The following is a 26,477-nucleotide window of genomic DNA, read 5'->3' as shown; positions in this document are numbered from 1 at the left end:
ACCTGATAAAGGGTATATATATAAAAAAAAAAATTACAAAGACAACAAATGCCTGTCAGCAGTGAGTCTAAGGCTAGTGGTTATATTATGCAGATGTTCAGAGCCAAGGACCTCTCACTATGGAGTTCTGCCGCATCAGGTGCTTCTGGTTTTGGTTTTTTTTTTGTTTGTGCTAAGAGCACAGCATGTCATTTCATATTCATAGCAAAAGTATCCCTTTTGCTGCTTTTTATGTGTACTCAACATACTAATTAATCTTGACAGTATCTTGAGTACTTGAGTATATATGCAGAGTACACTTTCAAATGGAGAAGTACTGCTGTGTTCTTGGCTTATTGTTGTCCACTGTTTAATGATACACCTGATTTTTTTATAGCTACTTTGTTCAACCCCAGTGCTAGCTGCAATTCAGTGGCTTTGCATATGCATAGCGTTGGAAAGCTGGGGAATCTTTAAGTAAAAATCACTGTTGTAAGTGTAGGAATGTACTAATAGTGGCTGGTCTGCCCTGATTTGTGTTGCTGCAGGAGGTTATATATCCTATTCAGGAGCCTGCCAAATCTGAGGAGTATACAGTGGCAATTAATGAGTAGGGCCAGTTTTAAGGAAGAACCTAGTTTGTATGTTTAATTAGGAACAACAGGCCACATAAGACAGCTTAAGACGTACCAACCCATGGACCCTTCCCTGAACACAGTTGGGGCTCAGCATCTCAAAGAAGTTCTGCTTACTGTCATACTAATGAGCCACGTTCAGCTCATGCTACGTGGCTTTTCAGGGACTTTGAAATCTGCTGTCCAGTCCTTATTTCCCACAGTCACAGGCCTGCAGCTTTGTACCTCTTTTAAGGGTTTGCAGGATAGTCCTCACTATGGCATTTTGGCAGCCCTCACTAGAGGGAGAGTTCAGTTAACCTCCATTTTGCTGGAAGCAGCGAGGAGGAGGCAGAGCACTGCTCCAGCTGTCAGGGAAGCAGAGCTGTCTAAATCATCTTGCAAAGGTACTACAGTGTTTGCAAACATGGAAGTCATTAAAGCAAAGAACATGGTATGTATATATATGGCACATAACAAAGAGTCTGGTGTTAAAGCAATATATGCATTTTTCTATTTTGTATGTACCTGGCAATATATCCTCAAAAAAGGTTATTTTAGGAAGTAGGCATCAAGTGAATTACAGTTCCAGGAAATATGGGGCTCCTTGTCAACAATAACTGACCTGGTTTAAGAAGGTAAAATGTATTTTGCAGACAGGGCAATTGATTAGTTGTTCAACAGACTGTTCTTACTCTTTGGTGTGTAGCTGCAAAGGCATCCAGATACACAAAGCATATGTTCGAAGTCCTGCCACTGCAGGGACAGGGATCAGTGGCTTTGTAATTGATTAGCTGCATCATTTGTCCTTAGTGGTTTTTCTTCTTTGTTATGATAGTCCTGAGATACTTAGCACAGGTACAATGTAAGACTCAGTATTGCATCTGTGCTAGGAATCTAGTGCCTTTCTGTTCTGAAAGGTTTTGTTTTGTGAGTTGTTTTTTGTTTGTTTTTTTTCTGGGGGAGGGCGGGGTGGCGGGGTGTGGTGGGTGAGAAGAAAAAGCCTCTCAGTGACTATCTGTGTCTGGAGGCAGAACTGCTGACTTAAGGCAAACAGGTTTTTACTGCTTTTTGCTAGTGCTGTCTGGAGTGAGCTCCTCTAAGGGCATCCTCAGCAGAGCTATTTACATCCAGTCAGGTTACACCTGAGAGTCCACGGAGGCAGTGAAGATGCTTAAGGTGAAAGACCTCAGCTCATCTCAGACCTTAGGCTGAGTTAGAAGGTCTGAAAGGAGGGGTAGAAAGGATAGAAGGGGAACAAATGCACTTTATAAGTGTGCAGTATTTCACAGAGCTGCTGAGTCAAATATGACATCCCCAATGTCATTTTAGCATCTTTTCTAACCAGGTCTGCATTGAAATATCTTGCAGGTGATGTTGTTATCTGATATTTGTCATATTGGGCCAAGAAGAGAAGAGGCATGTTCCTATGTTTTTTGCTGAAGGTGTAGAAATTCAGAGAAGGCTTTTAAAAAACTTGCTAGGAGCAACCTGCTGATCTATATGTGGAGGTGAGGGATGCAGCAAAACAGTTTTAAGCCTCAGTTAGGAAAATTCTGATACTTAAGTCTAACTTTTATGGGAAGATAGGCAGTTCCAAGGTGAGTTCTACTAACAGTCAGTCTCCCCTTGCTTGCCTGTAAGAGGTGACCTTTCAGAAATGTTTGTAGTGAAGGGGTAGTTCCAGGTTTCTCCAAGATGCTCCTCTCATTAAAAATGGAAGATTTTGCAGTTTCCCAGTTGGCCTAGAAGTGTGTTACTGCCCTGGGGACTCTTCCAATGCTGGGTCTCCTAAATGCCTAAGCCATTCTTGAAAACTGGATTTTAGCATCTTGGGAAATATTTTTTCCCAGTAATTTATGATTGCTGTACAGCATGCACAGAGTTTAGGAGCATAAAGATGTACTCCTGCAAGTTTACTGTTGTCTATGCTATGTCCAGAGGAAAACCAGACTGGCAAGGATTAATGCAGGTATAAAGGATTTTGCTGTTAAAACCTGTGTATGGGGAGGTACTTAATATAACTCCAGCAGGTTTAGAGTGGGGACTACAGCGTACTTCATATAAAACCAGGGAACATCTGGCTTTATTACCCCTCTGGTTTCTGTGCCATTGCTGTAAGTGTTTACATACATTGGCTTCTGTGAGCCGTCTATATATGTGCTTTTTGGTTGCTCAGTTGCCAAGAAGGGGACGGGGAAGAAGAAAAGATTCCTCGAGCTATAATCTTGAATTATTGTCACATGAAATGTGCTGCTCAATAACTGAGTGGATACCTGCGGAGTAATGCAGAGAGGAGAGCAGTGTTTCCATGAAGATGTTGGATGTTCTGCTGGGCAAATGCTGTGTTGTCTTAGGTTGCTGGCACAGATCTGGAGAGCTTATGATAAATGATTTTAGAAGCCAACCTAGAAAACACCTAAAGGCAAAATAATATAGTAGTGTTGTATGATTGCATTGATGGGTTTTAAATATTATGCTGAAAGCTTCATGCTCTGGAAGAAGGAAAAGTTTGAGCTACTAGACTTACCTGGGCAAGGGGGGGAAACAGTGCTTTGCTCCAACAGTGTTAAGTCAGACTCTGAAGGGCTTTTACACTTCGGTCCCTATTGCATCGCTGCTGTCACCAGTCCTGGTGAGATTTTTCTCAAATTTATCGAAGGGGCTTGAAGGTTGGTTGCTTTTGTATTATAGGATGCACAAACAGGAGGCAGTGAATTGAAACTGCTCTGGCTGGGAGATGTTTTAGTCTTCCCCAGGCCATTCTACAAGTGGTGAATACAACCCTTGAATGAAAAGGCATGTAACAGTGCAGGAGTTGCAGAAATTCAGTTGTTAAATAGCTGGGCTTTGGTGGCCTGATGTATGGATTCAGTAGGGGCTGTTCCTTCTGTTTGTAATGGCCAATACAGCATTTATGTATGGGGGGGATAACTGAAACGCTTTCAGTGAATAGAAAATGCAGCTGAGGTTTTTGGGGCAATGATGCAATTGTGCTGCATTGTCCCAGTAGCATTCACACACTCTTCTGCGGTGTGAGCTGGGGGAGTGGCTTTGCTGTTTATCAGAAATAAATGCATACAGGGGGTGCCCACAAAGTTACTGAATTTTGGGTGGATTCTCTCTAGCGTTTCAGAGGTTGCTTGAACTGTTCATAAAGGCTTTGATTGTCTTTTTTTAAAACAGTATCTGACTTAACTGTGGATACAGCTGGTTCAGAAGGCCGTTGCAGAATATTTGCTATATCTTACAGCTAGTGTTAGCCACTGTACCTCTTAAAACAGCGCTTGCCTTTGCTGTGTGAGGAGGGACTGGAGAGGTGGCCTGCCCTAGACCTCTGCCCTGGCTGTGTCCTGTCGAGGAGGCAGTGATACCAGTTTCTTAGTGAGTTAAATTTTAGAGTTTCCCCTGAGACGTCTCAATCAGTAGCTGTGGAAACTGCCCCCATCTGCAGTCTGAGCATCCTGTATTTCTCAGCTAACAGCAAATTTACCCAGGTCCTGTTCTGTGTCGTTGAATTCAGCGCTCTGCCTCTTCTGTTTGGGCTCCAGTCAGCCTGTCTGTCTGTGCAGCATTCCTCATATGCAGCAGAGCAGTAAGGCACTGCAGCGTGTTTGGGGAGAGTGTTCTGCCTGTGAGATCAACCAAGAATATTTCTCCAGGGGGATGCTTTCATTTCAGAGCATCCATGAAGCTTAGAGAAGCTACAAGAAGTACTAGCCCACTCCATGCGCTCACTGCCCAGGACTGACTTGAGAGTGTAGCATGACACAGCATTTGCTGTGCTTTCAGCTACAGCTATTTATACATTGCTCTCAAGTGTTATTTTGTTGTGTGTAGGAGATTCTGTAATTGATAACATAATTCTGCTTGTTTATTAAACTTGCTACAGTTTCTAGAGCTAGATGAGTACTTTGGCTCTGTGGCAGTGCTGGGTCCAAACGTGGCTGAATGTGAGGGAATGCCATCATTAAGGTACATCTGGATTCAGTCCCCTAAACTGATTTGACCTGCAGACTAGACTTGCATTGGGTCTTGTGTGAACCAAAATCCACATGCTAGGGGTTTAAGGATAACAGGCTAGTGTGTTCCTTCTCTCCTCGAAGAGAAAATTGTGGCAATTGTGAAACATGACTGTCTGTGGGGGAAGGGACTCCTGTGAGGGTGGTAGTGGAGGCTCTGGGTGAAAGAAAGGCAAAGAAGAGTGGGCTGTATTATACTAACCATCCTGTGTCAACCTCCTACGTTCGGGTGTCGCATGGCTGACATCCTATTAAAAAGCTCTGGCTGTGTCCAGAATTTTAAGCAGCTTTATAAATAGTGTTGCTCAAGCTGCCTGCGTGTGCAGAGACTGTGAACGACGGGGTAGACCAAAATGTTACTGGTTTAATTTTTGAACCAGTCCAAAAACTGGAGCAAGAAAGAGTAGAAGCCTGAAGTGTAGAAACAACCTTGGGTTATCTTCCTGGGCAATGCAGAGCACACATCTGGGGGGGGGGGGGGGGGGGGGGGGGGCGGGGCTGGGGGGTCTGTTGGAAAGGCAGCATTGCCAGAGATTGCAGGCTGTGAAACTGCAAAGCATGAATGTATGAATCTTGTTAAGGCATCTTAAACCATTCTTTCTCTCTCTCCTACTTGTCTGCCATTGTAAAGCTGCTTTCAGGTTATGCTGTCTCTGAATAATTGTGAACAATTAGAAGCTAATTTAAATGGCTGGCTTGTACTCACAGCAGCATATGAGCTAACCAGCTGGAAAGCAGACATGGTGATTTTCTCTTGATATGTCTCCCTCTTGTTGTTCCCTGGCAGTTTTTGCAAGGTGGATTTTTGCTGTGGGCTAGTAAGGAGCTCTTCCTGCACACCGCTGATCTGATTGCAGGAGGAGAGAGGGTGCTTCGTTCCCTAGCACAGAGTTACCACCAACCCAGCACCATCCAGTTTTGGCTTAGCAGAAGAGCCCCTCCCTGGTTTGCTCCGGGAATGGAGCAAAGGAATATTTTTCATGGATATACTCTTAGCTCCCACTCCCAAAGATGTGGAAAGGTGCAGTGCATTTACTGTGCCTCAGGAGTGAATTGGTCAGCAACAGTCACACAATTTCCTTGCAGCATCTTTTTTTTTTATCCTCTGGAAACGCAAATAGAGGTTGGAGCAGCTTTGCTCTTTCCTCCAGGTCTGCCAGTGTGCCCCAGATGCTGCTCAGAGTGGCAGTGACTAATTTCTCCATTGCTGATGCTGTTCAGATGGCAACCCCAGCACAATCCAGTGGGAAGGTAGAAAACCTGTTGCCTAACTGCTGCCATCTCCTTCCCAAGGCAACAATTTGAGGAATTCTTTTGCTTCAGGTAAATGGAAGAGCTACTAGACATTTTGCACACAAGGAAGAACACAGCTTAATTGGCAAGCCAAAACAGCAGGCTCTTGGGAATCCCAGGAATCTGGATTGGTGGCTGAAATGGGTTTCTGCTCTCTCAGACGTGCTGATCAGTGTTAGCATCCAGGTGAGCTTCTCCTTAGGGGAGTCTTCTCTAGCACTCAAATGCACCTTGCTTAGACCTTGGTAGATACTGCCAAATAGATCAGCACAACTGTTGCTTTCACCCTGGATGGTTCAGTATTCACTAAGGTTTCCACAGCCATCCCCTTAGGTCCTGCTTGAGCTGGGCATCTCTTGACAAGCTGGGCTTGGGTGTCTGCAGAGGTGCTGTGCTCCTCACAGCTTTATTCTTCTTGGTGGGGTTTTCTAGCTCTGACCTGTGTTTCAGGTGAGGCTTTAGTGAGGGCGTGCTGAGACAGCCTGTTTGCGAGAAGTGATGGCTGATGTGTAGGCAAAATGTCTACTTTTCTGCTTACTGCTTCCAGCCAGCTTCTCCTGGCTTAACTGCAGTCTCATGGTTTTTTTCAGGTAACAGTGCCATCTGGTGCTAGAGCACGGCTCTTTATCAAGCTTTTCTCAAATTCTTAGGCAGAGGTGGTAGGATGGTGTTGCTTTTAATCAGCCATCTTACTGTAAGAAAATGGGAGGAGGGATGTCCTGAAATTATCTTTGCTGTGGGGACATTGCATGTGGAGAAGATCCTTTAGGCCTGTCTTGTCTTTTCTGTTAAGCAACTGATTTTTCCAGAACTGCTATACCCAGAAGAATGGGTATGTGAAGCAAGAAGTATAACCACGGAGGAGGGGGATCATATCTTTTACTGTAAACTGCTGCTAAGAAGAAAAATCCTATGTTTAAATTAAATCCTGTAATTGGAGATATCTTTGAAAGATTCCCCATAGGACTCTAAGTGGCTTACTGCTAGACTTACTAGTCGTAAATCTTCTCTTAGAAGATCTTTCTGTGTGTTTAGTCATAGCCATGTATATTTAAACTTTAGTCTTCCGTATCTTTGTGCTGAGCATCATGATCATGTTCATTCTGAGTTATTTTTCAGATCTCCTCTAAGGTTTTGTAAACATTTTTGCACACACAGGGTTCACTTTGCATTCCCAGATGGAAACACCTGGGTACTGGATGATGTGAGTATATGTGATGTAAGCCTGTTTGAACAAATAATTCAGTAGCACTTGATGACAGCATTGGACAAAGTCAAACTTTTCTGTAATCCTTTGCCCAATTGCACTGAAGATGATTCTTGCTAGCTGAGTCTAGAAAGCTCAGTATGCTGTTCAGGTTGTCTTCAAGCCAGAGCTGGCACTTTAGGTACCAGCTGGTTGGTGGTGCTTTGCCCCTTCTTCAGGCAGCTAAGCCAGGCTCACATGTGAGTGGGTTCCCTGTTGCCACATACCTTTTGTGATGAGCAGTGGTGCTCACCTTTTACCCACATGAGAGAGGAATGTGAGGCTAAGGATGCTGATAAAGCTGAGACTTTCTGTTGCTTCCAAGCAAAGCTGAGAGCAAGGTGGATTTGTGCAGCTCTCCTTGTTCTACATACAGGATCCTCCTCTCTACTAACCATGTTGCTGCCTCTGCTGGGAAATGCTCCCAGACCCACTTCTTTTCCTTTAAATAATAACCCAGTAACCTTCCTGCTGTCTTGTCTTCCTTCCCTTGAGTTACTGCCTTGTACTTTGTCTTCATTGTTAGATCGGTGAGTTCACCAGGCCAGGGAAATCTGTCTTGCAGTGTTTTCTAAAATGTCATGTAATTTTGCAGAGCTACAGAAGTGATTTGTTGCTGGTATAATAAATAATGCTTGACTGTCTTGGACAAGGGAGATCCAAGTAAAAGACTTACTTTTGCTAAGCAAAAGATTTATGTTAAAGCCAGATTCCTGGGCTCCAAAGCACAGCATTTACCCACATCATAATTAAACTGAACTTTTGTTGCATCCATGGGTTTGTTCGAATTTTTTAGCCAAGTTCTACTTCTTGAAAAAGTAGAGCCTTTCATTGTCTTTCTGCCAGAAGGCTCAAAGGTGATACTTGTTGGGCGGAGGGGAAAGATGCTGCAGCATATGACTGTGAGTGAAAGACCAGAACTGTGCTGCAGAAGTTTTGTACTTATGGAGGATGGAAGGATATTCTGCTACCAAAGAACTTTACTAGCCAAAAATAATGAGGAGGGTAAAAAAAAAAACCCAACAGGTAGGATGATCAGAAATGTAGACAGGGACAAAAGTAGCTACAAGTTGCTTGCAGGTAGTAGATGTGTAGTTAGGGGAGGCTCAGGAAGCTTCAGCCTGCAGTTGGAAGGAACTTTAACTGAGTGGCACAGCTTCAGTTTTCTGTGTCTCCACAATATGTCATAAAGACAAATTAAAGAGCTGTCAGTTTGTCTTAGGAACGCTGCAGGTCCCTGGGGAGGCTTGCAGTGTTGGGAAATTATAAGAACTAATGACACAGCTGGATTTTGAAGCTGCTTGTGTAACAAGCCTTTCTGCACTGTTAACAGTGTTGACAGGGAACCACAATGCAGAGCCAATGATTTGAATCTTGTTTTTCAGATTGCCTGATCTCCTGTGGGTGTTGCAAAGGCTTCCCTCCTCTGCTGCCTTCCCTGCAGTCACCCTCTTGGTGTTTCCTACATGACTCTAAAAGATCGCAGGTGCTGCTTGGCTCTGGCAGTCCAGTAGTAAACAACTGGTGTGTAATTTGATAAAAATTCATGTCCCCTTAGTACACGGGTTTAAAGCTGCTTTAGGCATTCAGCTGGGGACAGTCAAGTTTGTTTTTGAGCAGTGTGTGTGATGGCTTGGGGCTGGAAGCTGCTGTGTTCATCCCTACCAGCAATGGGATCTTTGTGAGCTAATTAGGAAATCCTACTTTAGGTTGTGCCTTTTGCTTGTTTTCTGAAAAAGTGTTATGTCCATATGGTAAAATTATATCCACAGTAGATTGCTCGTAACAGGCACTGCTTGGAGTAGGCTTAGTGGTAAATCTTAAGTTTGTGCTGCTAGTTGTGAATGTGCTGAATGTTGGATGATTGGCAGATTCAGGTCTGCTAGTTGCATGAACGAGAGTATAATACGTTATCAGTTGACTGTCTGCAGGTAGAGCTGCATATGATGCAAAGCTGTCTTGATTTCATCTTGGCCTCAGCGAAGTCCTTTAAAAAAATGTATTTAAGTTTTGGGGAGCATTTTAGTGCTTCCCCGCTTACCCCTGTTCTATTCTTCCTGCAGCTGAAGTTAATTATCAACCTGACCTTTTGCAGTGTTTTGTGCTGCCCAGAACAGCCTCATGAGCAAGCTTTTGGACTTTTGTGCTGAATATAGGAAACAAAGACCCTGCTCACTGTCCTCCTCCTGCTTTGACCACTCCAGATGGGGAACTGTGTGCTCCTGAGTCACTCAAGGTTTTGGACAGTTCTATACAGGCCATATTGAACAATTTTTTAATAGCCTAGTGCAATTCCTAAGAAACTAAAATATTTTCTTTTGTTTGAGTGCTTTGAGATGACAGGTGGTATCATGATATTACGAAAATGCAGAATGATGCTAAAAAGCAAAATGGCTAAAAACTTAAATGCATCTAAAGGCATTAGTTATGTGACATAGTGGTGACTGACTGTTCTGTAGTAGGTGTTGGGAGCCACACACCACTGACATCCACTGCTTGATCAGACAGAAGCCTAGACCTTGTCCCAGAAGTGCATGGCTCTTCTGTAAGTAGCGCAGGAGGCTCTGCAACCTCCTGTCTCAAACAGATTTTGAACTTGCTGTCTGGAAGAGCCACAGACTACATGTGCTTGCCATGTGGGAGTGGCCAGGAGCTGTCACAGGCAGAACTTCTGTGCCAGTCGGTACAGATTTATTCTTGTAGCTTTGCAGCAACATCCCTCAAGGGTTTTTAAAACCTGCTGTATTGTTCAGCTCTTCTGGGTAGGCAAATTTTGGTTCTCGGGAGTTTTTAAGTTTCTAGTAATCTTTCTTCTGCCCCATTCTCCCATCTTCCATCCCCATAAAACCCAGCGTGGCTGGAAACCTATGGTTGTTAGGAGTGAAGCAATGTGTACCACTTCAAATGTTGTGGTGTGAACCAAAGTATGAGCTTCTATGGGAGTCTCTGTTCTTGCTGCTTCATAGTTTCATACTTTTTAGACAGCACATGTGCAATGCAATATGATCAATGTAACAGAAGTCTTTCAAGGGAAGTGAACTTTGTATGTAGAACATATTTTCCTGGGAGTAGTATGTGATGCCACTGGTAATGTGTTGATACTGAAATGATATTAAATATATCTTGGCTTCAGATCTTCTGAGTCTTTGAATTTCTGAACCTTTGTCATCTAACTGTGTATCCATGCTATGTTTGGACAGCTGACTTGCTATTTTAGACACCTCATTTGGATTTAAATAAAAACAGCTTGTGTTGAGATGATCGTTATGATACTGTTTTAGCTGAAGTGAATTTGGGTGTGCAATCAGACCTTAAAGTTAAAAAACAACAACAAAACAAAAAAATTTGGAGGATGCTGACTGGAGTTGGCTGCTGCCAGGCCTGCTGCCAGCAGTGCTCCCTTCTGTCTCACAGTCACCCCCGGCACCAGGGCAGCTGCTGAGCTGCTCCACGTTATAGTGATCCATAGCATCAGTTGGCACCGTTCTATTTTCTCTTAGTGCCCATGACTGGAGCTGCTTCATGTAGTAAGGAAATTTCACCTTGACCTCTAGTAAGAGCCCTGCAGTGGTCCCAGTCATAAACCATTGCTATCTGGTGTAGGCTTCTGGTTGACAGCTTCAGTGTTGCAGAAAAGGACCTAATTGCTTTCAGGTTTAAAACCACAGAAATATGGTACACCATGTCCTGCTTCATGTGGACTTCAGGTGCTGAGAGGCCTGGTCATTCAAAAGACCTAGGAGGAGTCTTGTCAGCTGAATGAAGCAAGGCTGTATCTTTTCACAGGTCAGGTGCTTGGATTTAGCTTTAACTGATGATGGGAGCATCCTCTGTGTGCTGGGTTTGGAGAGCTCTACCTTGTTACCTGTTGCTGCAGTAGACTGCTTTCCCTATGGTTTGCTCTTAACCTGTAGTTTTTCTTTTCCTCTGAACACTGATGCTACAAGTTTCCATGACTACTTCTAAGCTAATATGTAGATGTTCTCTCTTCAAAACAAAAATACTAACGTTGGGATTGTAAGACACTGGCAGTCAGAGTTGGTCATCTGGAAGGACATCCCAGGGACGGGATTAATTTTTCACTCCAGAACAGATTCAGCCTGTTGACTTGCCAGGAGCACTCCCCAGTGCAGTTAAAAAAAAAAAAAAAAAAAAAAAAAAAAAAAAAAAAAAACCACACAAAAAAAACCCCACACCACAAACAACAACAAAAAAAAAAAAAAAAAAAACAAAAAAAACCCCACAAAACCAACCAAAATTTGATACATGTAAGACTGAAATCCTAACTGTTAAATTTAAAGAGGATCAGATATGTAGTTCATCAGCTCCATCATGATATATGTCTGTTGGCACAGAAAAGGAAAGTGTGACATGTTTTCTGTGTATAATACCTTGGCTTGGCTGAAAAGGAGACCACAGAATGGTAATACAACCAAAAGGCATTTATTATTTTTCTCCTCACATTTTTTCTTAGGCCCACTGAGAGAGCTCACCATCCCTAATATGAGACAGGCTTTATAAAATTGCAAGGTTTTGGGTTTGTTTTTTTTTTTTACTTTTTTGCTTACAAATGTAGAAGGGGAGCCTGGGAACAGCAGTTTATATGCTGTTAAATATATTACATCAGTTACAGAAAATGTGTGAGGAGAATGCTGGGCCATGTAAGATGGCTATTTCAGCCCAGAATGGATAGTGGTGGCAGATCTGTGCAGGTCAAAGCCTGGCTTTCCTGCTTTCATGGTGGTGACCACTGCTAGCCAAGCCCTTGCTTAACTCAAGTGGCAGAAGCAGTTTCCATAATAGTTCACTTCTGCCTCTTCTTTGGATAAACATCTCAACCATCATATAGCAGTTCAGGTAAATGTGTAGAGTTTCATCTCCAGCACTGTGCTTTCCTCCATTTTTTTAAATGTCCTGTATTCCCATTTTTATAAGCAGTTACCAAGGGAGGGTGGGTGTGTGCTCTTTTTTTTTTATCCATCCTTATGTGCTTATTCCCAGAGCTCTTGTTTCAGAGGATAAAATCTGGAGTGCGTCTAGAATAGAAACTGATGTTCTCACCACAGTGATTTTGTTGGAAGTAGAGGCTGTGGGATCACACTAGCACCCCCGAGCAAATTTTATTCTTTATTGGTCAGACATTACGGTTACGTGAGACAGCACTGACTAAGCGTGAACTTTAACAGTTTAAGTTGGTACTGGCAAGCTTTATACTGGATCAGGTGTCATCTTCCATAGCCAGGATGCACTCTGTGTTGCTGGGTAGCTGAGCAGAAATGCGGTTGTAAAACGGTGGCTGAGCCAGGTGAGAGGTGTGCTCCCAAGTCCGTGTGTTGCTGGGTGTTGAAGAGTAAGGAACTGTGATCTGACATTCAGCCTTGGGCAGTGGTGAGTCATAGTGACAAGGTCTCCTGTCCTTCCTGGTGTCCAAGTGTGGGCTGAACCTGCAAGGTCCACTGAGTAGTCAGCTCCTCTGAAAGCTGGTAAGGGAGCCTGTGCAAAAGGTGTGTGCTGGCGTATTTGAGACTGAACAACCAAGGACTGCATGTAGGTGTATTCAGCCTTTAGAACTGTGATTCCTTTCTGTGTTTAAGCTTGTCCCCCAGCTTCTTTTGTTGGGTTGTTTGGAGCAGGGGACAGTTTGTTTGTAATTATCTCCTCTGACAACATTACCCACTTGGAAGTGTGGCAGTAGCAAAACAAAATGCTGCTTTTTACAGGTAGAATTACCTTCTTTTATTTCTCCTAAAGTAAAATAGCAAGACTCCTGCTCATGCAGAAAAGACACTGTGTGGGAATAGGAAAGGAAGAGATGTGCCGGCAGTAAGCCGGTATGTGTTCTGTTTTCTCCTTGGTGGTGGGGGACGACACTGGTAGCTGGAGCCTGTGTAAAGGTGTGTTTGTCCATTGTTGGGTACCAATGTTGTTACAAGCAAACCTGAGCAGGTAATTAGTGAATTTAACCTCTGCTTTTAAATATGCAGATAGTGACCAAGGATTTATGCCAATACTGAGTATGTCCAGTACTGCTTTTCTTTGGATACACACCGACTGGGGCTAGTTGTCCCTATATCAATCTCAGCAACTGTTGTATTATTTGTCCCTAAACTTCAGAAGTGATTGCTTCTTACTTACCTGCCGCAACACTTGGCACTGGTGGCCAGCCCACATCGTCAAAATAAATTGCTTTGGTTTTGATCTCATCAGGAGATAGTTGTTGGGGAAGAAAATTGGCCCCATGTCTCCCATTTGCTTTATGGAGTTGAGAGGTTAAACCCAGAGAGTTAGTGAGTTTAGCACACCCCTGCCCAAGGATGCTTACATTTAACTGCTGAATTGTTTGCTAAAGTGAGGATCCAGTTTACAGTCACAGAGGTATCTCCCAACCTCTGCAACTAATTAATAAAGAATCACAAAGGCTTTGCTTCAAATGACAAGGTTGTTTGTGATAAGGAATTAGATAAATTATTTGAAGCAATAAGCTACCAAGGCTTGATGAGTTAATGCTTGGCAGCCAGGCAGAAATGTCTGTTCTTCTCTCCTAATCTACCCAGTTTCAGGTGAGAGCTGAGAAGGAGAACATGCTCCTCTGCAAAAATCAACATTTATGTACCCCTCCTGCTGTGTGTGGTTAGGAGAGCATCATCAGACCTGGTGAAGTATCATATGTTCTCCAGATTGCAGCTGGTGCCTTTTGACTAGATGTGCTGTGGAGCTCAGGCATTGATGCTGTGCTGAGCACCAAGAGAACATCTGAACAGCAGAGGGAATAAATGGGTGCCAAAGCTGTTCTGCCACTTCTTTTTGCAGTCGGTGCATTTACTGACATATCTGACTCCTGGTGGGAGGGTGTTGGTTGCCCCTTTTTGCCTGGGTAAAATGTGTGTTCAGTGATGAGTGTCTGTGGTTTGCTTTAACATATATAAATGTGAATTTATTTTTTAAAAAGGCAGCACAAAGCATGCTCTGCATTTGAGGTGTTTGGAGGGTGCTGAGCCCAGCTTGGCATGCAGGAGTGCAGGACTAGCTGGGAGCATCTCTGGGAAACTGCTGTTTGTCATGCTTATGGCTATTGTCAAGGCACATGGCTAGAACACAAAGCTAGTCATGTTAATACTGACTTTCACAGAGGTAAATACAGCAACTGAGCTGTAAGTACCTATCCTGAAAGTGCTGCTCCAATATTGAATTCCCTTGCCTGGTTGAGGGGGCTGACCTTAGCCTGATGATCACGTCACTCTGGGTATAACAGACAACAGGAGGAATGACGACTGTCATGTGTTTATCAACAGCCATTCTGGCTTCCTCTGGTTGGGTTTCTCCTGGATTTTGAGTCTTGTGTGTGATGACAGACCTGCTAAGTATTTATTGTTGATGCTGGCATTCTGCCTACTACTTGGCTTGCTTATCCTAGCAACTGAGGCAGGTGGGTCTGGCACGTGGAGCTGAAAATAGTTGTGCTGCCTTTTAAAAATCAGAAGATCTGAAAATGGTTAGATGTAATCCCCTGCAGAGAAAGTTTTATGCCTTGCTTTGGGAAGAATCTGTGTGATTATATCCTTCAGGAAGGATCACAAAATGAGAAAGGTACTAATTTGCAACTTTTATGATTTATGTTTACTAACACAAATATCGCTGCTTCCAGGTAGCATCAGATCATCTTGTCAGTCTGGATTCTTCAGATACTGTTTAATACAGAATGGAGCGGTATGGCTCAATGATATGTTGAAACATAATGCATAAATTTAAACACCACGTGTCAGAGGTTAAATTGCCCTAATGCATGTTGAAATGAAAGTATTGAGCTCTGCAGCAAGAGAACTACAGTTAAAATACCCAAACCACGCTTGGGTACTTACTGGAATGTGAATGTTGCTGCCTGCTTCTGGATGTTAAGAGGCTATCTATACAGTACTTACTTTAACAAATAATTTTAGAAAGCTGTATAAAAATTGATGTCTGTCTGTATACCCTGGTGGGATATGGGAGGCAATGAAAACACTTCCACAATCTGGAAATGGGCTGTGGGAAGCTTCAGGTTTCCCACTCTGGTGGAGTTCTGACTCCAGAAGTTGGGTCTAAAAGCCTAGCTGGCTGGCTCTCTTCCTCTCTTACTGAAACATGTAATCAAGAAGGCAATAAATACTCAGGTGCTTGGGTTTTATTCCGGATCCTGCTCTTGGATTGTAGATTTATGTCTTAATTTAGTAAAGCAGGCTGTAAGCCAGGGTGTGGGTTATGATGAAATGCTGACAAAGCACGGTGGATTTTGGGCTGGGGATCAACAAGGAAAAGCAACAAATGCAGCAATAGTGGAGGGGTGGATTCTGAAAGCGAAATGTGCAAGGGGCTCTGTCCCTGATACTGTATTCACATGGTGCTTCCCAAAATGCATGGTAACTAGTGTATTTGCGGGGCTCAGAATGATGTACCAATGCAAGTATGTTCTTGACCACTGAAATGCACGGGACTTCTCCCTGTTCAGCAAAAGGAAATCTTAGCTGAGTTATAGTGAGGCTCAGCAACCCTGAAATTGGAGTTCAGTCTTGTGGTCTCCCTACTTAGTATGCTTAGGACATTAACCCCCATGTAGCATTTTAGTATTAATGTATTCAATGGCAACTGCATTTTGTAGTTTTGAGCTTGCTGATAACACTTAATGAAATAGTCTTTAAGTAGTCTTGAGATCACTGAAACAGCTTGATGAAAGACCACTTTTGGAAGGACATCACTTGGTTAACTGACCAGTAATCACTAGAGATTCATCAAGTGATACCTCCCCTTACCAGTAATGATTCCTGGTGCCCATAGCTCTGCATGATCTAACATAGGATATGTAATCGTGGTCCAGCCGCATCTCTTGTTGCCAGCACCAGCTCTTTGCCAGCAAGTACTTTAGCAGGAGCTGGAATATGAGCAGTGCTTTGACTTTATCCATGCTCTTACCAGTTTATCGGCATGGACCTGGGGGCTACTAAGTGCAGTGACAGTCATTTCTTTTCCTTTTTTTTTACCCCACCAACGCAAGTGCTTTCTGCACTAAATTTGGCACCAATTCCCTTGCTAGCTAAGACTTCTCACTGTACCGTACCTTAAAATGTTCCGGACCAAACAGGATTTCCACAGATATTTGTGGGTATCTTGGGTGAAATGCGTGCAGGATGAGACCACAACTATGGTGTGATGTGCTTCTTCCTCTGTCTTCTGTGTTCTCTAGTGCATAGACTGGATGTGGGTAGGAAATGATGCATGATGCAGAGATGAGGAGAGGGAATCTCGAAGTGATGAATGAGTCAGAATGTTTGCACCCTTTTTGATGCACAGTGGTGGATGGATAGCCTGGTTGCTGTGTTTCAGATCTCTCAACTGGATTTTGTGAATGTACTGAGGGGTTTAATTCTGTGTATAGAGGTGTCTTAGCATCCTCTGCTGTGAAAACCTCCTTAGTCCAGAGGGCTGGGATACTGTGTATTTGTGTTTGTCATGTTATTTCTGACTAAATATCATGTGGAGTCACTAAATTCAGTCTCTCTCTCCCGTTAGCTGAAGCTTGAAGATCGCTCTGTGGTCCCTCGAGATGTGGTCAGACATATGAGCTCCAGCGTAAGTGCTTTTTTCTCTGTCTGTTTTTGATCATGATACTGCTGCATGGATTTCTAAGATTTGCCAAACTGCCTGAATGAAGTTGAACAGTAATGTTTGGAGCATAGTCTATTTTTAGTGTGTTTGATAGACCTAGCTTCATGCTTTGAAAATGAAATGCTGATAAGGCTGCTTCTCTACCGTTGCGTATTTGCAGAGGTCCTCTGAGCAAGCAAACCTGATAATGTCAGGTAATGAGACAACAAGCTTGTCTATCCTGCCATCCTTTAAGTTTTAAATCAAACTGTTCTGAGTTGTGGGGAGTGTGGATATGCTCTGCCAGGCCTAATGGGGAGGCTGGAGTGGAGGCAGATCACATTGCCGCTGCTTGCCTTTCAGTGTGCTATGGTAGAGAACTTGGAGGAAATATTTTCAGGGACACCTCAATCTACAGTGAGCACCATCTTGTCCAGTTTCTTTCAGAAATACAGCAAATCCAGACACTGCTGAAATGCCTGACACAGCTAGGTTGACAAGAAAGCTGGTTCTTAATCAGAGCCCGTAATAGTTACCTTTATTCTTTCTGGATACTATATTAAGCCCTAGTCATTCTATTCTAGTTGTACAGCATTTGTGCTTATCAGAGATGTGTGGATTTCTCTTGTGTAGGAAATACTGGGAATGTTATTTAGTTTCAATTATCAGATGAGCTGTGATCTCTTAAGAGCTTAGCTAGGTTGGCAGTTTTTTGCTGTTGCTCACACCTAACCTATAACCCCAAGCCATATGGCCTGCCATGTGCATGCCTGCATCTTCTCTTGACTTGCTTCCAGCAATGTGGCTACCAAGGTTGTGATGAAGCAGGCAGCTGGCCACTAACTGCTGCATTTGCACCACATGGTGTGTGCAGCCTGGTGTGGGGATGGGGAAGGCCTTTCTCTGACCTGGGTGTTTTGTTTTTTTAAATAAAGCCTTTTTTGTCAATTAAAAAGTAAACCCACTCCTTTTTCACAGAATGTTGCAAAGAGAAGGGAGGGATAACTTGAAGGGCAATTTGAAAAATGCTAAAACAAGTTATTTCCTTAAGAAATCTAATTGTTGTTTGAAATGGAAATTTGGAGTCAACATTTCTTACTAAAACTGCAACTTTATGAAAGCGTTTCAATCCAAAATAATGAACAGCTAGCAAACTGAAATATCAGCTGTTCATGCTGTTGTACCTGGTGCAGCTGGACTCTTTAGTATGTCCTCGCTCAAAGAGATGCTTTGAGTCATGCCTCTTGACTGGTTCTCTGATGCTGCTTAAAGTAATTTTAAGCTTTCAGGACAGCAAGTTGTTCTCTTGGCAAACATGGATGTGCTGCTTTTGTTTGCAATTTTCATACTTATCTGAGCAGTAACTGGCTTCTCTGGCTTGCCGCATGTGTATCGACAGCTATATTACCCAGCAGTTGTTTTGCATGCTCATTTATTGTCTGTTTTGCATGTTTAAACCCTGGCGTTTGCTAGATCATTTGTACTAGTGCCTGATAACTTTTTTTTTAATTGATGGAATGGTGAGGGTGTAACTCAATTTCTTCTCTCTATTCAAAAGTGTAGGAATTCTGAGGGTGACTTACATTTCACCTTACCCTCAAGTATGCTTTAAGTGTCAGTGGTAAATGAAACAAATTCCTATCCCAAAGAAAACCTTCACTTGTTAATCATATATATTTAAAAAATTACAAGAGCACTTAAAATAGAAAATCTGCAAGCTTCAGCCTGCCAAATTCAGGATGTGGGATGGCTGCCCTGCACCAGTTGGCCTGGCAAATGCACAATGTGGAACTTATTCTGTATTCACCACACTCTCTGAGGGCTTGTTTTTAACCTTGAGCGAGAAGGACCCAAAATCCTCTGTTCCTCAAGAGAAGAGAGCTGACTCAAATTCATGTGCTTCTTATTGAGCCCTGAGTGTGGCGAAAGACTGCTTCAGGGGTTAATGCATAAAATGAGATAATTTTCCCTGAACACAGTTGGGCCTGTAAATCTAATCCAGCTGGATGAGAAGTGGTGAAAGTGTCAGTGTTCCTTTTTCCAGGTGATATGCTAATTTGGGGGAAAGATTAGAAGCAGGTCTATAATATGGCAGGTTAGGGTTTTGTTGCTACAAAAGGTGCTGGGCTATGCTGTCCCTTTATTTAAAAGGAATAAGAGGGTGGTATAAAGATCCCCTTATTTGAAAAGAGTGTGTTGAGGGAAAGAGTAGAAGGATGGGAGACAGGAGATGCTGGATTGAAGCCTGTGCTTGCTGAGCCACTGTGCTCTCAGGTGGGAGTTTGCTGGTCTGCCTTAAAGCCTTATCTCTGATGGGGAAGGAAAAGACTCACTTCTTCGTCCATTCACTGCTTAAATACTCAGTATCTCCAGCATGGTGAATGCTGTCAGGGTACCAGAAGAAGCAGGAAGACTGTCTAGGGAGTGCATTCAATTCTGGTGTGAGTGAGGCTTGAACCTGTCAATTCTTCTAACAAAGGTCAGTCGCATCCCTTTTCCAGTTCTGCTGTTGGGGTTGATGGAAATAGTTGTTGGGTTTTTTGTAACAGAACTGTGAAATGTCAGCTCATTTAATTTGGCTCCCCCTTTAATGGGAGCATCTAATGAACAGTATGGGACAGTTGTATTTGAGCAGGCTGGTGGGGAGCCATACTCTAGCTGTAGACTTGCCCTGGAAGACAAGAGAAAAGCTGGCAACTTCTCCCTCCGGGACTGCATTGCTGAGCACAACTATAATCTTGCAGAGTGATTCAGCAGAACCCCTCAGCCTGTAAATCTGCCTCCAGTGTTGTAGGCTAATGTTTCATGTGACAGTGAAATAAACTCATAATAAACAAAGTTCAGTGACAGGTGAGGGAGGAGAGCTGTGACTCAACAGCCCTGTAGCTTCTGGGGCTGCTTACAACATTGATCATTCTTAACCACAGACAGCGCTCTGTGCTTGCTCAAGTGCTCTGCAACTGGAAGAAGCAAACTGAACTAAATGTGATCCTCTTGCCCGTGACTAACGGGATCCAGCAGTTTTAGATGGGAGGCAGGCTTGTAGGGTGGTGCAGGCACCTTCTCCATGGGGAAACTGTCACTTAGAGAATGGGCAGAGGGTGTTGGTGTCAGTCACCCAAGGCCTGTTTTTTTTTTACTTTTCACTATCAATAAAAGAGGCGGTTTAGAGCCAGAGACAAGATGATCCACAGAAACTGCAGGTGTTGGATTGTATCGTATCTCAGAGCTACTGTCATGTTGGCTACTGATAAAGGAAAAATTAATTCTGAAATGCTCAATGCAGGGCAAAGAATTTGTTTCTTGAGGGTTTTTTTGGTTCTGACTACTAAGCAGTCTAAAACACAGGGCCTGAACTGCAAAGCATAGGCAGAAGATGGATGGGGCATACTTAATTTAGCTTAATCTGGGGGAAAAGCAGGGTAGGTAGCTGTGCTCTAGCCTACAGAAGCTGTGGGTTTGTTGAGCAGGTGCCACTTCTGAACAGGCCTTGCTCATCCTATGGCTCAAATCGTGCTGGCAGCAGCTGTTGTGAATTGGTGTAGTTCTGCCAAACCCTTTTCAGGTGAGAGTTACAGTACAGCTCTGCTGGGCTCTTTCCTGGCAGCCTGTGCATGCTGCAAGCTACGTTAGGCTTAGCTGCTGTCTGTTGCGATGGAGTTATTGCTGAGAAAGGCTCCCTTTGCTTCCCAGCCTTTCTAGAAAGAAATAGGAGTGATATGTGGAGCAGCTGGAGGGAATGAGCCCCTGCTGCTTTAAGGTCTGCCAGCCTGGCTCTCCCAGCCCTGCTGGATATGCTGGCACAGCTATTGGGCAAGGCGTGGGGCAGGACCCACTTGTCTCATTACCTCCTCCTGGGGAGCTGAGGGGGCTGTGAAGCACAGGGTTTGTGTGATGTAAGGAAGATGACTTGCAGAAGGCAGGTGGAAATCAAGCCTGCCAAATGGCCTGAGCAATCTGTCCAGGAATTATCCTGGACTGCAGGAGTCTGCTCTACCTACCAGTCCCCAAGGTGAGTCTGGATGAGTTGAGCACCAGCAAACTCCTGAACTCCCAAAAGGGCTGCGCAGGGCCCTGAGTGAAAGCCTTGAATAAATATTTACTGTGGTCAAAAGAACAGCATCTTTATAAGTGGACTGAGCAAACAAATCCACTTCTCATAGGGTATAAGCCCTTTGAGTGTTATGCTCAAGTCTATTGAAGCAGAGAGCTTGATGTTTGAGGTAAGGACAGCCTCAGAAGCTGCAGATACCAGGGCGTTTGTCATGCTGGCCCTCAGCTTTTATAATGGACTTGTGGTCTTTAATGAATAAGAGTATCAATTGTTGCAGCTGTCAGGAGGCCAGGGCAGCTGCCACATTTGACAGTGTTTGGGTTAGCAGCCCTTCCTTGCAGGGCTCCACCATATGTGTGAGCAACATGCATATTGTGTGCTCCCTGCCAACCTATCCCCAGAAGGCTCTTGACAGCATGTGTTATTGTCTTGGAGACAAAAAAGATTAAAACTTTGCTAAAAAGTGAGGGAGATAATGACAACCATCTCGTAACTGGACCAACTGTAAATTATCTGGCTTGAAACCTTGAAATCTGACTAAAGGTGCCAATTTTAATTTTTTTCTTTCAGTATGGCAGTAAGTGAAGACCTTTTATAATGTCCTGCAAAATCAAACTTTACGTGAGAAGTCACAGAAAGCTTTAAAGAACTTGTCTATTGTTCTGGGGTTAATGATCTCCCCCTGCCTTTCCTGTCTCGGGGCAGTCCCCTACAGGATGGTCCCGTGGAGTTGAGGAGATCTGCTCAGTTGAATAGACCAAGGAGCTGGGCAGATTTTAAAGGAAGTAAATACCAATCACCTGATTTAGTGTGGTCTTATTTGACCAGATGCAGGAGTCTCTGGACTGCTGCTTTATCAGCCATTGCAAATTTTAACTGGGAAGAAAACACTACAGGTCTTCTAATAGTGATCTCACCTTCTGAATTGTGTTAGGGTCATGAAATGCCCCTTCAGAATGAGGGCCTGAAGGGTAAGAGGGGGTTTAATCTTGAAAGTTCACTTGTCTTTGCACTTCTGATTTGTACACAGAGCATGTACGTGTGTGTGTGTAGGACCCTTCCCGAGGTGATAAACCCTTTCTTCTCTTGTGTTTTCAGGACAGCCAGTGTGGAACTGTAATTGATGTCAACATAGAGTGTGCTGTGAAGCTGGTAGGAACCAACTGCATCCTCTACCCTGTCAACAGCAAAGACCTGCAACATATCTGGGTGAGAATACAGCCAAAATACATGTGGGAGGCCAGGGCTTGGTGGTTTGGAGGAATGCTGCTGTATTTCAAGTAACACATGCAAGGGAAGCATCCATATTGTGCAAGATGCATCTGCAGTTTTATTTTAAACATAATGTAAGCATCCTCCCTGGAAGAAATGATGCAGCATCGCCTCATCTCCCCATCTGTTCTGTGTTTTTGATCACATTGCTGAGACCAAATTGTCTTGAAGGGCTAGGTTCACAGTCAATTGTGTGAGAACTGTGTTGAGATAGACTGGTGTGACAACCTGATTGGGGCAGCCCCATGGCAGTGGCACAGAGCTTTAGTGGTGCAAGTCATTACTGTTTAAACAGGCTACGAAAATGCTGAGATGAGTCAAGCAGCTTTCTGTTGAGATGGAACAGTCTGAAACATCTGGCTCTCCCTCTTGAGTTGGGTAGGTGATTTCCAAAGGCCAGGTGGGATGGGATTTTCTCATTCTTTTTCCTTTGAGAAAAAGTTAATTTGGGAATGAAGAGCAGGAGTGTCACAACCCTTCTCAAGAAACAGCCTGTGGAAAGGTAGTGGGATACAAGCTTCTCTGGGATGGAAAATCAGTCTCTGATAAAAATTGTTAATATTAACTGAAGGCAAGTGCAAGTATGCCTCTACTTTGCAGAGCATCTCTTGAAGTGGACACTTGAAGTTTAAGATCAGAGGGGAAAAAATCCCAGAGAAAGCCCAAGCTGCTTAACTGGAGAATCCAGGCTGTGCTCTGACTGTCAAGCAAACTCTTCGATGTACCGTAATTCTAGTTCACAGTGAGATCTGCAGTTGCTGTCATAAGTCCCTTTGAGATTGCTATCTCATCTGTATTGTGTGAGGACTTAACTTGATGGTTCAAAGTACGAGGGTTAATGTTTATAAGTTTTTGTTACCTGTTTTCTTCATAGCCATTCATGTATGGTGACTACATAGCCTATGACTGCTGGCTGGGCAAGGTCTATGATTTGAAGAACCAGGTCATCCTCAAGCTTTCCAATGGAGCCAGGTACTTCTTCCTGAAGAATGTCCCCCTTGGATTTCACAATCCTGGTCCATTTTTAGAAAACTAGAAACAGGCTGGACTTCACTCACATGCTAAGTTACTGCTTACATTATCTTCACACATAGAGTAAGAACACATCTTTCTCTGAAAACATTGAGATTCATTGGTAACCCTCCGGAAAAAGCTGTTGTCTGGAAGGTGCCAATTTTTTTCAATCCCAGGCAGATCAGTGCTTCTCAACTAAAGCACGTTGGTCTTTAAACTGTGCTTCTCCCCTGGAAAAGAAGCTGTTTAAAATGGATTGTTATTTCAAACCTTTTCTCAGTATGAGAGCATAACTTCAGTGAGATGCAGGGAGGGAGGTTTCTTACCCTGAAAAAAGTCTGTGAAGTGTAGAAACTTGCAGGTTAGCATTTTTTATCAAAGATGAAAAAGCAGACCAAGATTGAACAGCTTTGGTATTTCACTGTTATTTGCAACTGTATTAGGAATGTTTTTTCAATGAAGACATAATCCAAAGTCATATGTCAAAAACAACACAAGGATCTGCATTCTGTTCCTTGTGCATGTTGAGACAGTTACTTGTGAGCTAAACCCCTATGAATTCACTTCATTCACCCTGTTCCTGAGGCCTGTCTTGTCCAACAAACTATTTTTTATTGATGCAAGGGAAGGAAGGAACCAGTGGAGGCCAAAGAGACTTATGGGCCTGGCCACTGGGGAATAACCCATCTGTCTTAGAAATTGAGTATTGATGCTGATGTTTAAAAAAATAATAATCAAAAACCCCACAGTCCTGCAGCCAGCTCTAAGAGAAGCAAGTAATGCAAGAACTGTAACAGATGATTGGTGGATGCATCTGTGATTTTGATTATTTTAGCATTCAGTTAACCCAGGCTGGAAGGTTCTTGCGTGTTAAACTGGGAGTGAAAAACAGCTATGCTTCTCTGTCTGTATTGCTTGCAGTTACTGGTGCAATTTAAAACCTTGCTTGGTATCTGTTACCAGCTCATGCATAGCTATGTAAAATGAGGTAACGGTTTTCAAAATCTCTTCCTAATAAATCATTTGAAATCCCACCAAGTCTCGCTCTGGAAATGAAGCTATTACTGAAGGAAGTACACCCAGATTGCCTTTAGGTTCCAGAATCAGTGTGAATAACAAACCAGATCTTTGCAGCAGACAAATCTTGTCCAGCACCCTGCATATTACTTTTTTTTTTACATATTAAATGGAACATTTAGATACCAGACAGTGCTTTTATAGTTTGCCTTTAACCAGTTTTGCTCTGGACCATAAATGTGCAGCGATATACTGCTGGGCATATGGACAGACCTGCTTAGATAGTGTTGGTTAATTTGGTGCCATTTGCTTTTGAGGTGGATGGCTCTGGAAATGTGACCGTGTCTGTTGTCTGTTTTACAGGTGTTCCATGAGCACAGAAGATGGAGCTAAGCTGTATGACGTTTGTCCTCATGTCAGTGACTCGGTGAGCTTCTGGTTCTCCTGTGTGTCTTTGATCAACTTCATCTTGTAAGCTTTCTGTGCAGGAGGGAAGGAGAAGGCAAAACGATAGGCACTTACCCTAAAAATTAAACGATGCATCACAACTCAAAAACACTTCACTAGATCTTCACTTGATGTAAATGTAACAGGATGTAGCTTAAAGGTAATGTTTAGTAATGAACAGGTTTTGAACTGCTTTCCTTGCAAACAACTTGCATAACATGCAGTCAAATGGCTGATGTCAAGGCATTTCACTGCTCATTATATCCGTACATGCTTGAAAAAGCTCTTATGCCATTTAATAATGCTTTCAAAATTGTTCCCCTTCTGGAATAGGGCGTATTGTTTAAAAGGTGTTCTGCTAGAAGCCCATTTTCAGATCACATAAAATACTGCCTGTCTCGTTATTGTAGTCCATTACATTCTCTGAATGGAGACCTGCCACCATACTGGCATTTTCCAAATCATGTGGTGGGGAAGGTTTTGCTAGCTTTTGGGTAAAACGGAGTTCCCTGTGTGATGATGGGATCTAACCTCTCCTCACCTTCAGAGGCTGACAACAACTTGCTGCTTCTTCCAAATGGCATCGGTAGGGCCTTGCTGCACTCCTGGCAGCAGTGTTGGGAGTTGACTGAGAGTGGCATGTAATTCTTAGGAACTAGCAAGGCAGTCAGCCCTTATCCTTCCCAGCCTTCAAAGCAAAGGTCCCTTTGATCTCAAACTGCATTTCTGTTAAAATTTGATGCCTGTTTCTTGAAGAGTAAATGGAATATCAGTTTAATAGGATGTGCTGCTATGGTTTTCCTGTTTTGTACAGAGGAGGAGTATTCTGTTGCTAGATACTCACCGATATCTTAGTCTCTGCTATATTGGGTTGTGCAATATGTGTTCTGCTTCCTAAGTGGATGTTCTAGCAGCATCCAGCTTCTGGTTACCCTGTTTTTGAGAGACCTTGTTTTGAGTTAAGCTGCCTTTAAGGTGTATGCAGTCCCCTGGAGACTTGCAGTTTCGTCTGAAAGTTGTCTCCAGTGTTACTGGTGATCCTGCACTCAGAATTGTTGTGTGTTAGATACTTACCTGACTTAGATCTTGTTGCGCTGCTCTTATCCTGACAAGACTCAATACAGTTTTGTGCTCATTGTTTTATCTACCTTAAGCTGTTCTGTCCACCCTCGCATTCTGAATCTTTGGCTCATCAAGTCACTGTAAATATCAGTGGGAAAGAGCTCTAGGAGAGTGGCTGTGTTTACTGTCCTCTTGTTTTCAAAGAACGATCATATTCACTAATCCACCTAAGATGGGAGTAATAATTAGAAACGTAATTCAACAAGGAGAGGAGTGAAGGCAGGCATCCTCTGGCTCTGAAAGCTGTAGGTGCTTGAAACGGAGCATGAAAAAGAGATGGGTGTTGTTGCCCAGAACTCAGCCCACCTTGGCTATTTTGTTACTGAGAACACTTGTATGGAAATACACATCTTCTGTTTCTTATGAGTACCTTTGCTTCTCCCCTACTGAGTCCTAGTCAGTCCCATCCGGTTCGGATGCATGGCAGAGCAGGTTGCTATAGGAACTGCTGGGCTGACTTCAGGAGAGGAATGAGCTTCATGGGCAGCTTGCAGACTTTACCTTTATGGTTAATCTTACTGATCACGAATGAGAGAAGAGAAATGCTGGAATCTTAAATCTTGAGTCCTTTATGCTGTTGTTTTCCCCACCTCCCTTTCCCACACAGGGTCTCTTCTTTGATGATTCATACGGCTTTTATCCTGGGCAAGTCCTCATCGGGCCTTCTAAAGTCTTCTCCAGTGTGCAGTGGCTCTCAGGTGTGAAGCCTGTTCTGAGCACCAAGAGCAAGTTCAGAGTGGTGGTGGAAGAGGTAAGGACTGACAAGCTGTCACACGGCC

At 43.4% G+C, this 26,477-nt stretch overlaps 1 protein-coding gene across 1 annotated transcript in view; it reads left to right on the top strand.

Annotated features, from left to right (window-relative positions):
- UBE2O (ubiquitin conjugating enzyme E2 O) overlaps positions 1 to 26,477 on the top strand; it is a 66,464-nt gene that overhangs the window by 18,677 nt on the left and 21,310 nt on the right. Inside the window, exons 2-6 of the mRNA XM_080380073.1 lie at positions 16,698 to 16,757; positions 21,925 to 22,035; positions 22,973 to 23,070; positions 24,493 to 24,556; positions 26,306 to 26,449. Coding sequence (XP_080236199.1) covers positions 16,698 to 16,757; positions 21,925 to 22,035; positions 22,973 to 23,070; positions 24,493 to 24,556; positions 26,306 to 26,449 — 477 coding nt within the window. The remainder of the gene's footprint in view (positions 1 to 16,697; positions 16,758 to 21,924; positions 22,036 to 22,972; positions 23,071 to 24,492; positions 24,557 to 26,305; positions 26,450 to 26,477) is intronic.

Source organism: Falco punctatus (genome assembly GCF_963210335.1).
Source record: "Falco punctatus genome assembly, chromosome: 1".
Lineage (NCBI taxonomy): Eukaryota > Metazoa > Chordata > Aves > Falconiformes > Falconidae > Falco > Falco punctatus.
This window is presented reverse-complemented; position numbering and strand designations above follow the sequence as displayed.